Source organism: Drosophila montana, unplaced genomic scaffold, assembly GCF_035044405.1.
Source record: "Drosophila montana isolate Dmon_TW-CO22-7 unplaced genomic scaffold, ASM3504440v1 contig_1624_1, whole genome shotgun sequence".
Lineage (NCBI taxonomy): Eukaryota > Metazoa > Arthropoda > Insecta > Diptera > Drosophilidae > Drosophila > Drosophila montana.
Window position 1 is genome coordinate 3,796,287 of NW_026996559.1, and position 12,520 is coordinate 3,808,806.

A 12,520-nucleotide genomic window follows, 5' to 3' on the forward strand; every position below is an offset into this window, starting at 1 on the left:
GTCTGCTTGGGTTGCGAATGGGAGGCGATTGGACGCGACATTTATATTTATATATATATCTATATCTATATATATATATATATATGTATATATGCATATTTATATATATATATATATATATATATACATATATGTATGTGTGTGTAGGTGAAGAGACGGAGACTTACCTTTCGCTCTCGGGCGTCTCCTGTTGATCGAGTCGCGTGTCGAGAACGCCGCGCTCATGATGATCGGCGCTCTCGTAGATGCCCTCATCGTCCTGGTGCAGGTGCGTGTGCGACGAGTGGTGCGATGAGTGTGGACCGTGTGTGGCATGTCCGTGGGCGTGCGAATGGTGTGTATGGTGTCCGAATGCATGGGGAGAGTGCGACTGATGCGTTGTATGGCGGCCAGTGGGCGCCGGCTGACGGTAACGTCCGCCGTAGGCAAAGCGCGTATCCTCATCAGAGCGGGGCCGGCAACGGCTGCTGTAAGACGGGTGAATTGTAGCTGTTTTCTGAGATTGAGCTGCTTGCTGGTTCGAGCTGGCGGTGGGCAAAAAGCAAAATCCAATCAAAGACTCTTTTTAGCATAGTTAAAGCACAATAAAACGAAAAACGGGATGGGCGGATAGGGATATGGGGATAACGAGACCGAGACCGAGACCGAATATATCACAGCGGAGGTTACGACAGGTAACGACAGATGAGCTGCTCACATATCGTAAATACATCAAAAGAAAAGAGAGTATGTTTAAAAAAATTACCAATAACAATTTCATACTTGTGAAGTTTTTTAATGGGTATATATTTGGTAATCAGTCAGCAGACAGCGAACCCTGTTTTGTATCTTCTGTATCTGACTATATTTAAAGGATTCAATTGGGGTTTGAGAACCCGTGGCTTTACTTTCTTTAAAGGGGAACTACTTTGTTTTTGTACTGTAGGCGTGGCAACGCTTATGAAACCAACCTTTATCACACAAGATATTCCAGTCTGAAGCCTGCAAGAAATGCGAATAGAAAGTTGCGTTGGCTAAAGATCGATATAAATATCTGCAGTCCAAACGGACCACAGCATAGTACATGCTCATCTTGGTTTGTAGATAGTATGTGAGTGTGTGTCTGTGTGTTGTGTATTGAATGTTTATGCGGTTGTTCCAGTTGTTGTTCTATGTTGCAACAATGTCGGCGATGTTATGAAGAATGTTAAAGCCATATATAATTTACGCTATACCATTAACAATGTGAAGCAATTGGGCTACATTTGATCAGGTTATAGATTTTTGAATAGGTTAATTTTAAGTTTGAACTGAATGATTGATAAAACGAGTACAAATAATACTTATTGCGGTTATAAAACAAGCATATCGGTACTGGCTATTAAGAAAGTACTTTTGAATCGCAATGCACACAGCTGTTGAGTACATTCAACATATTACGAGTACGAGTTCGAGTACGAGTACCAGCAAATCCTACGCTAAGTCAAACAAGGTACGAGTATGGGTATGCATATGTGTATATATGTGTGTGAGTGTGTGTATTTGTGTGTTTTGTATACAATGCAAAATAAATGTAACTCCTATGCATGATAAGCGTTTATCAGGTTTGTCGGACTCGGCATTTACATATTTTGGGTAACTTTTTCTTGGATTGGGAATTTCGGGTTCTTGGGATTGGCATCGAAAAAAAATCGAAATCGAATACGAATTCGAAACTAACCCTTGCGAGGACTCACTACAAGCGGCGGAACTATCTAATCTATAGTGGCGATCGGCCTCAGTTTCCGATATGCGTATATCCTCGGAGCCACTGGGACTCATGTGACGTGACGAATGATGCTCCAGCTGCCTGATCAGATCCTCCAGATTGCGTATACGCAGCGGCCCAGTCGACGGGGCATCATCCTCGTCAGTTGGTTGCTGTTGCAGTGCCAGCCCAGGAGGCTGATGTAACTGATGTTGCGATCGATGATGATGCATCATTGCCCCGCCATGACCAATAGCGTTCGCTAAGCCACCAGCACCACCAACGCCAATGCCACTACCAACACCCCGTACGCCGCTCATGTCAGTACCAAGTGTCAAACCGCCCAATGCGGAACCACTACCGTCCAACAAAATGGCATGTGCGGCGGCACTGTCGCAGATATTCTCACGCGAGCTCGACTTGGAGCCGCTGGCCCGCTTGTACGGCTCAGCGGCATAGCCCAGCTGGGCATTGTTGCAGTCCTGCAGTGTTTTGCGCAACATTTCCTCACTGAGGCTGCCACTGCCGACGGGCGTGTTGCCAGTGCCGGTGCCGCGATGCGAGGCCGCATTACGCAGCGCCTCTAAAATGTCCTCATGGTAACCGTTCAGCGATTTGAGCGTGCGCTCCACTTCTGAGGCAGCCGCACCGCCAATTGTGGAGGTCTGTGTGCCATCCTGTGTAATCAGCTCCAGATTATCCGACTGGCTGTCATCGCACCACTTGTCTTTCAGCTGCTCGCCATGCACAAGTCCGTAGCCATGCTTCTTCAGTATGCCCTTTTCTGTGTGGCGTCCAATCGATTCAAACGTAGTGTTCAAGCGGTTCCAATGTACATGCAAAAGAACATACAAATGTGGTAGAGTCAGACAGCAGAGAGTGCAGAGAGCTCGTCGTATACAGAGTAGTAGATTAGTAGTAGAATTAGTCGTAACATAAGTAGTAGTTAAGTAATAGTAATGTAGAAGTAGTAGTAGTAATAGTCATAGTATTATTATTAGTAGTAGTAGAAGTAGTTCTAGTAGTAGAAAAGGTAAAAGTTGTACGAGTAGCAGTAGAAGTAGTAGTTGTTGTATAAGTAGGAGAAGTCGGAGTAATAGTTGTAGCAATAGTAAAAGTAATAGTATGCATAGTAATAGAATAAGTAGTAGGAGAAGAGTTAGAAGTACTGGTATAAGTTGAAGTAGTAGTATAAGAAGTAAAGTAAGCAGTAGCTGTAGTAGTAATAATATAAGCAGTAACAATACAAGTAGTAGAATTTGTATTAGTATAAAAAGTAGTGGAGATAGAAGTAGAAGTACTAGGAGTAGGAGTAGTAGTAATAATAGTAGTAGTAGTAGTAGTAGTAGTAGCAGTAGTAGTAGTAGTAGTAGTAGTAGTAGTAGTAGGAGTAGTAGTAGAGTTGTAGTAGGTTTAGTAGTATTAGTAGTAGTAGTAGTAGTAGTAGGAGTAGTAGTAGAGTTGTAGTAGGTTTAGTAGTATTAGTAGTAGTAGTAGTAGTAGTAGTAGTAGTAGTAGGAGTAGTCAGAGAAAGTAGAGAGTGCCGCAAGAACAATTACTCATTTACAAAAATGTGTTTAGATTATAACTTAAATCAACAATTTTCACTTCCTTAACCCTGCTTATAGCTAGCTAATTAATAATGCTTTCAAATTATTGGAACATAGTCTTATATTTTAACACATTTAAAACTGCTGCAGTTATTTCAAATATATAATCTACATAATTTACAGCATTGCAAGTATATATTATATAACAAATATATCAGTTTCCATTCATTTTTCGACCGTGGATTATGAAATCTACCTGTAAAATCGGTGAAACCTGTCAAATATTAGATTTCACAGAGGAATACAACAGTTTTCCAACCATTGCCCATCCTTATAAATGAAATTTTTCAAGACCCAGCTCTTGATTACTTTAATTACTTTGCATTCGTTTTTATAGATTGAAACTACAAAATTATGAACTTTCGATATTCACATCGACCCTAGTTTTCTAGTCTGCAAAAACCAGTCGAAGATTTACTTAAAAAAGAGAAGCTTACTAAGAAATGCTAAAAAGTACTAGAAAGCTGCTATTTATAAACGCGAGTTTTTACTTTTACGAATTAAGAGGAGGAGCAAGTTAAACTTTCTTATAAAAGATATTCCTCGTTGGAAATTCTGGGACGTTTTTAATATATAGCTAAGTCAAACAAGCTTTTTAAAAAAATATAACAATTTGCTAAGGTTTTTAAATGCAGAAAAAATTATTGAATAAACTTTGTGTATGATATTGAAAGTATAAATGTCTTATGAAGAAGACAAACAGATATGTTTAGTATGTGTATGGTGTATAACTAGCTTTACAGTAATTATGACCAACTGATTGTAATAGGTCCTTAAGTTCAGGCTCCCGAGTGGAACGAATAGCAATCGTATTGTATGTATTGTATATAGGGTAACTATCTTAAAACTACAAATCAATTTAAGAACGTACGTTTAATTATTTATTGCAATATAGCAATATATATAGTATTAACAGGTAACAGCAAAGGCACTGAATTAATGTAAGTATATGTATTTTTATAGTATATATACTAGTTAATAACGTCAATTACTTGGTATACCTATGCATAGCAATATGATACGTATACGATATTTGGTTTGAGAACTGTGTGAGTGCTTGTCATAAAGTATGAAATTGGTAGTGAATATGATGAACTCTAGAGCATGAATATGTATAGGGAATGTTAATGTTCTTGTTGTTGTTGTTGTATTAACCTGCATGTGATTGATCATCCTCACCACCCGTCGTATAGCGACGTCCATGTAAGTTCTTATCCCTGCATGAAATGGAAGACAAACGAAAAGCAAATACGGTAGAAAAATGCACAAAAATACATAAACGTAACGAGCCGTATTAAAAAGCGGCTGTGGGGTGTGCGTGTGTGTGTGTGTGTGTGTATTGGAATTTAGAGATGGAAATGCTCACCTGAATCCGGCTTGATTGGCATACACCAATTTACTGGAGCCATCTAAGGATACCTCCTCGACGGAATGATGGTTGTTGGCCGCCGTTGCCGCACCGCCGTAGCCCTTGGGGATGGGTTTTTTTGAGAAGGGCGGATCGTACTTAAGGGTGGTTGTCTTGCGTCTATGTTGATGTTGGTATCGACGTCAGAGTTGTTTGGTTGTTGTTGTTATTGTTGTTTATTTTATATGATTTGTATATATATATATATACATATATATATATATATATATAAATATATATATATATATATGTATATATATAGATACATATATATAATTCATGGGTTTTTGTATACACACAGGGCATATACATACATATATAGGCATATATAAATATACATATATATATATATGTACATATGTATAATTGTTTAAAGCGTTGAATGGTGCATATGATTTTTGGATTTATAATTCATTATGAAATTATTTGTATTGGATTATATACAAAATCAGTTCGAAACGTATTTGGCATGGTCGATGGATTTGGTCGTAGGTTGGTTGATTGGTTGGTAAGTTGGTTGATTGGTTGGTTGGTTGGTTGGTTGGTTGGTTGAGATACGATAATATACATACATATCAAATATGTTTGTATACACGAGGTGTATGAGGCGTAGGAATGCCAACATACACACACCCACACGGACACGCAGAGACACACATGCAAAGGGTCAAACAAACACAAGCACACTCACAAGCACACACACAGGCACACACACAGGCACACACACAGGCACACCAACAGGCACACACAGAGGCACAGACACACACACACAGACATACACACATACATACATACGTACGCGCCGTAAATTAGGATGTGGGTGTGTGTACACGTGGCGCGGTGTTTACACACATACATTTTGTTTGTTTAATTTGAATTTTGATTTTGTATTTTTGATTTTCGATTAAATTTTTTTGGTTGATTTTGTTTTTGTTGTTGGTTTCGGATTTTGTTGTTGTTGATGTTGTTATTGTTATTGTTATTGTTGTAGTTGTTGTTGTTGTTGTTGTTTTTGTTGGGAAACGAAAGGTTATGATGAGATACTTGATTAATAATATGCTCGCAATAGAATTGTTTTTCATTTCTGTTTTGTTTTGTTTTGTTTGTTGTAAAAAGTAAAATCAAGTGCCACATAAAGAATTTTGTTATGCAAAGATAAATGCAAATGAAAATACATACATACATACCCATAAACATAACTGTACATATAAACAAAATGCGCACAATATTTATATTTATATTTATGCGTATTTCTTCATAGATATTTACATTTTATAGCACTCCAAATATGTATGTAGATATGTATGTCCTCGCAACACGACTTCAATACATTGAATATGCCTCAAGAAAGGCTCAAAATAATAAAACAATAAGAACGAAACAAAAGCATAACGTGTGTACATATGTAAATGCATTAACAATGATAACATTCTTGAATGAACATGATATGAAACCAGAACTTTGCAGAGAACAAAGAAATTGTTTGAAAACTTTTGGATTATCGCATTATCAATGAAATTCTTCTCAAAAACACGTCAACGACATAACACGAAAAACAAATTCATAATAGTTTTTGTGCTTTCCACATTTATTAAAAGAATGTTGATATTTATGTATGCAAGTATGTAGAACAGTCGTAATATGTAGGCACGGACAGGGGGCAGTTACTTTGTTTGGTTAGACAATTCGTTGACCTAACGCATACATATATACATACATAAAATCATGCATGCCAGCATTCACACATACATACATCAAGCACACAGACAGTTGGAAGCATACATATAGAATGGAATAAATCACACGTTTAATACTCGTTAACAGGCTTGAAAATAGTTTTCTTTTTTCAGTCAGCCCGAGTTAGATGAAAAGGAACACACACAGAGAGGCAGAGAGAGAATAGAAAGTGAGTGAGAGAGAGGGAAAGCCAAAGATGGACAAATATAGATAAACAGAGAAAAAAAGAGCGACAAGCATGGATGAGACATAAGTACTTACAAAACGGTGAAGAAAGTAATGAAAGCTGAAGGTCGAATGGGATCGGGAAGACATGTATATAAGTGAATTTATTTACATGTGTATGTGTCGGTATATAGGTACATACGTATGAGGGCCGTCACGGATGTATATATGCAGACAAATAAGAATAACATCCAAGTTAATTTTTAAATTTTGTATTTTACAAGAGCCTCCTGCTGATTTTTAAAATATTATTCAGTCACGATCGCATAGTATCAGAAACTTTTTGTCAATATATTTCAAATTAAACTGTTTATTTTATTTTTCCGGCGTCAAACTTTAAATGGCGTAAAGAAGGTTTTGCTTTGCATAGAAAATGTTATAGCATACTTTCAGGATGAATACATTTGAGGCTTTGAAACATATATAAATGATATATGGGCGATAGACTTTTAATATATTTAAGCATACCCATATGCAATAATAGAATATGGAATAATATTGGATATACAAAAACTTATTTCGAATGCATACAGACATACAAAGACAGCCTGCAACGCGTTTAGCTTGTGATGTGTATGAGAAGCGATTAAAGACCGTAACATATGGTCCTTATATGTATGTGTATGAAAGCTTAGTTTAAGCGCCAGGATTGAAAATTGGGGAATGGGATAATGGATAATGGGGCTGTAGCATGTATTGTGGTTACCCATGGCATATGTGTCTATTTACATAAACACATATGCCTTAGGTATGCGTGTGTAGTGTGTGTTGTTAATATCGAAAATCGATGCTGATACGATAGTACACAAAGAAAACACGTTAACTTACACATACAAAGTATAGAATATATGTATGCAAGTATTTTGATGCTTTCTGTGTGTATATTGTATTCATTTAGTACATTTGCAATAAGCTCATGGTGACGGCTCATCGGAAACATCGCTGGCTCTCTCTGCAGAAAGCACCACCATAACTCAAAGTCAGTTTCGTCTATGTTGGGCCCTATGCGCAAAATGAGATCTCCAATTGCCATTGGAGGCATAGCAAATGCGTTTGGCAAATGCTTTCCCCCAACCTACATACAATATCGTCTGAAGAGTATGCATTATTATGCATAATTCTTCTTATTATATTTGGCTTTGGGCTGCAAGTAAGCGGGGGCTTGTTACTTGGTTGTGTGTGGGTTTTTCTTTTTATATTATATATGGGTGTATGGTATTTGTGAGACTGTATCTAAGTATCATAATAATGATGTGGCAGTCCTAATATGTAAGTACTTTGGCATATGCATTAGTTATATAGTATTTCGATCAGGTTGGGTTATTTATATTATTATTATAATTGTTATTTTTTGTGTTTTTTTTTTTTCATGTTTTAATATTTCGGGATTACTAAACTGAACAAAAGTAGTAATGAAAATAGTCAACAAGATCGGCGATCAGCGATGCTCTGACCACAATTTCCATTTCTTGGCGTGGTCTTGTTCAAATCTTATGATTTATCACTCATTAACAATAATCAAAAATAATTGATACTAATACATATTGAACTAAAAGGCTATGTATTGAAAATAAGTTGGGAAATAAAATATAAATATGCATATGTTATTATCATGTACTTATGTGTACTACGATTGATCCCATTGTATTTATTTGATAATAATATTAATTAATAGTTTTGCCTAAGTTGGAGGATATTTGTATGCACTATGTACATACATAGGTTAATTCATGCAAATCTCTTTGAAATTTGAAATTTGATCAGATCGATATATGTGGGTGTGCCGCTTTACTTTAAAATAAAGTTAAAGGTTACTGTGCGGGGGCTCGCTATAAACTAATCGGCGAGAAAAGCACAATACTTTATTGTCAAACATTTTTTAATATATATATTATGCAAATATATATTGTAAATTTCCAATATTTGCTTATATTTCGGTGTGTCAAGTTGCAAGCCTTTTATATCATTTCATTGATGGTTTTCTCCCAGACTTTTTGCTGCTATTTACTGCTTGTTCTCCTACTAATATTCAATTTCTTTATAACTGCTTCTTTTCTATTTATAACAAAAATATATATCTAGCAAAGCTGCTCTAGAGTTTTTCTTTTCATTTATTTTATATTTTTTTTGTTTAAATTAAGGTCAAGTACTTGTCAGTCCTGCCTCGTAATATATAATTTATTCTATAAAAGCTGCATTTATCTACTTTCAGTGGACGTTTGACAGTCTTTTAGTTGCTAATTAAGTTTCTGTCTAACTATAATTATAGATTTTAAAAGCTATTGATTTACTACTCAGCATGTGTTGAATGCAGCTCCTTTAATACACTCTACCTCTTTGAAGCTGTTTTTTTTTTTTATTCTTTGTGTATAAGCTAGGGTATTTTTACATACTAGTTGATAGGTTTGAAGCTGACAAAAAATGTCTAATTCAAGCTGCACGGCCATATAAATAATAATTTTATTACTAATTGTTGTTGTGTGTTTGGTTTTGCTTTATTTGACAAAAGGAAGAATATAAGACAACAAAAAATAAAACAAAATAATAATTATTGTCGGACTAGTATGGGGTGGTTGGGCTTAGAGCCATCAGGAACGAACCGTGAGTTTGTAGATGCAGCCTTTGATTATAATGAGGATTGTGCATGTCCGTGTATATGTACTTGCATGTACGTATGTATGTATCATTCAATATATGTACATTCATCCGTACACACATATATAATTAGATTTGATTTGACAGTAAGTATATGTGAATATATGCGCTATACAGTTGTAAGTACATATATAGTTATGTACAAACTCACATCACTGTAGGATAGGCATACAATCATATGTACATACAAGTTTGTCTGTTTATAAAACAAAATATATGTAGAATGTGGTTTTCTATGGTCTTCACGCTGGATAAGTATGTACAAAGGAATTTACATGTGTTTGGAACCGATAAAGTGAGTGAGGAATGGAAGCCAACAAGCGAGAAATCAGAATATATAGTATGTACATATAAATATATGCATTTAATTAATCTGAACTATGTACATATGCATATATGGACGTTTCGATACCATTGCTATGACTATATATTCAAATATATGCATATATATGTGCGTATATATATATATATATATATATATATCAGTATATACATATATGCATATATCTGCATATATATATATACACACAATAATATGTAAAATGTGTGCATTTGAATGCAATGGCAATTATGCGTGTTTTAAATGGTTTCAAAAACGAACTGAATACACAAAAAATGACAACGTTTACATTGATGTACATATGCATGTACGGGCATGCATACATATGTATGCAGAAGATGCATGCATATATACACACATGTACGCATGTATTTATGTACTAAATACTACGACTCATAATGAGGACAACATTTCGAAAGATTAAAAATGATTTAAATCGGAAACAAAAACATATTAACAAAATATTGAGTTTTTTTTTTCGATTTTTGTTAGTGTTCTTTTGTACTTTTTGCATTGCTTTTGCAGTTGTTGTTTTTTGTTTTTTTTTTTTTTTTTGTTGTAGTAATTTGTATTTTGTATTTAGAGCTGGCTTTTTCATTACTTCTTTTCAACTAACCTCAGACACAGGGAGAAGTTTCTATGTACTACAACTGACCTGTAGCACAATGCCATCAAGGTGAATGTTATAAAAACGAACCCTACAACTGACATTAGAACACCGACTAGGAACACTGTATTTGAGCCGTGGTAGTTCTCTATACGAGATTATATTTGCCATTTGTTTCGATATAAATGTGAGTGCGTTAGTGTGTGTGTGTGTGGGAATGTGAATGGTGAGCATTTTGTGCGAGTGTGTGTGAGTGTGTGCGGATTTAGATTTGATGCGTTTGTCAAACATATGCATATAAACACACATATATATATATATATATATAAATATATATAGATATGTATAATATATGGATATATAAACAATATTATGCATACGCCCCGGTGTATTGACAATTTTTGTTTTCAATATATTTCAAAATAGTTTATAGTTGGATTTGCATACGTTACGTTATAATATACCAGGTGTTTTTTGTTGTTGTTGATGGATTTTTGTTTTTATTTTATTTACACATATGTATATATTTTGTTTTTTTTTTTTATTGAAGTTGTTGGTTTCGCCGATATCAGTTTAGCAGGTGGGTGGTGGGTCAGCCGAAAAAAAAAAACAAGCAAATAAATAACATTTTGTACGTTTTCTTCATTTTCGTTTTGTATTGTTTTTTCTTTTTTGTTATTTTTGGAGGTTTCACAAAAATATTAGAGCTCAGCACACAAGAAAAGGCAATTCGGCATTTATGTGCATGAAATTTGACAAGCATACATATACACATAAATATATATTGTATATACATATATATATATTGTATACACATATATATATATTGTATATACATATATATATTGTATATACATATATATATATATATATATGTGTATATGCATGGGTATTAAGTGCCGTTGTTGGGCTACCAACAAAAAGTTTCTTTCGGCCACAAAACGCATCGAATGAAGCCGAAATCGAACGATTCTCACATTTGCGCCTCGAGTTTACACTTTCAGTTACAGTTGAACTGCAATTTTTAATTTCATTCAAAGTGTTTTTTTTTTATTGTAATTTCGTATTGTTTTGGATTTTTGTTTTTTTTTTATACTTTTCGGCAGCACCCAGGCTATGACAATGGTAATCCAAGCTATGCAAAAAGTCTATAACAAAGGCCACGCCTCCGAGCTACGCCCTAGCAGATATGTATATGTATGTTACATATATGTTGTTCAAGCATAAACATTTCAATATATATACATAGATACAAAGGACCTTAAACAATCAAACTCAGAGATAAATACTGATAAAAATATGTTAATATATATATATATATATATATATATATATAATTTGTACACCAACTTGTATGGGTCGCATTCACGATTGTTGAAGATCGTTTGTTAATGGGTATTGCGCATACATTTAATTTGGGAAGTGTTCAAAATTGAATTGAATTCTATGTATGTATGTATAGGTTTAACTTTTAATTTCAAATATATCGAAAGCGTGGTGTCGGTCTCTTAAAAAGATCTTAAGTGTGCATGAGTCGTGTTTCCGGAAGTGAACGGCGCATGTGTGTCTGTGTGTCTGTGTGCGTGTACGTGTGTGTCTGTAAATTTAAGGAAGAGGAAGTAGGTTTAGTGGATGCAATTCGGGCGTGTCTGTCTATTTTGTAGTGTGCATGATTGTGATCGTAAATATTACATATATGTATGTATGAATGCATGTGTATATGTGAATGCACACGAGTGTGTTCTGTAGGTCCAACATATGAATACATATATAGTTTAAGGGTACACACATACATACACGGCATTTGATATACGAACAACAATGAAAACAAACACAGATTACTCAATAGCATTAACCAGCGCGTAGATATATAAGTACATCAAGTGTTTAACAACATATATACAAACAGACATATATATACATACACATACGTATGTACGCAGCTATATGCATACATACAAACAAACTGTATGTCATTATGTATATGGAACAAAAGAAATATAAAATGAAGGAACACACACAATGAAAAAACATACAAAAAAAATTTATGAATCGGACGAAAAACAAGAAAATAATTCAATAGTTTTTTACAAACACAATAGGCATATATATATACATATATATATATATACATATATATATATATACATATATATGTATGTACGAGTATACAGCATACATAGGTACATTAATACATATGTACACATATACA

General features: G+C 34.7%; 1 protein-coding gene across 9 annotated transcripts in view; it reads right to left on the minus strand.

The window, feature by feature from the left end:
• Positions 1-12,520, minus strand: part of mmd (mind-meld) — a 48,677-nt gene that overhangs the window by 10,049 nt on the left and 26,108 nt on the right. For 5 of the 9 annotated variants that reach the window (XM_064699255.1, XM_064699248.1, XM_064699269.1 and 2 more), the window contains exons 19-23: positions 10,318-10,456; positions 4,703-4,864; positions 4,492-4,553; positions 1,700-2,510; positions 168-524 (exon numbers count right to left, since the gene is read on the minus strand). In XM_064699255.1, the coding sequence (XP_064555325.1) occupies positions 168-524; positions 1,700-2,510; positions 4,492-4,553; positions 4,703-4,864; positions 10,318-10,456 (1,531 nt within the window). Of the gene's footprint in view, positions 1-167; positions 525-1,699; positions 2,511-4,491; positions 4,554-4,702; positions 4,865-10,317; positions 10,457-12,520 lie in introns of those variants that run through there. The other 4 variants (XM_064699263.1, XM_064699272.1, XM_064699290.1 and 1 more) reach the window with 3 other exon arrangements.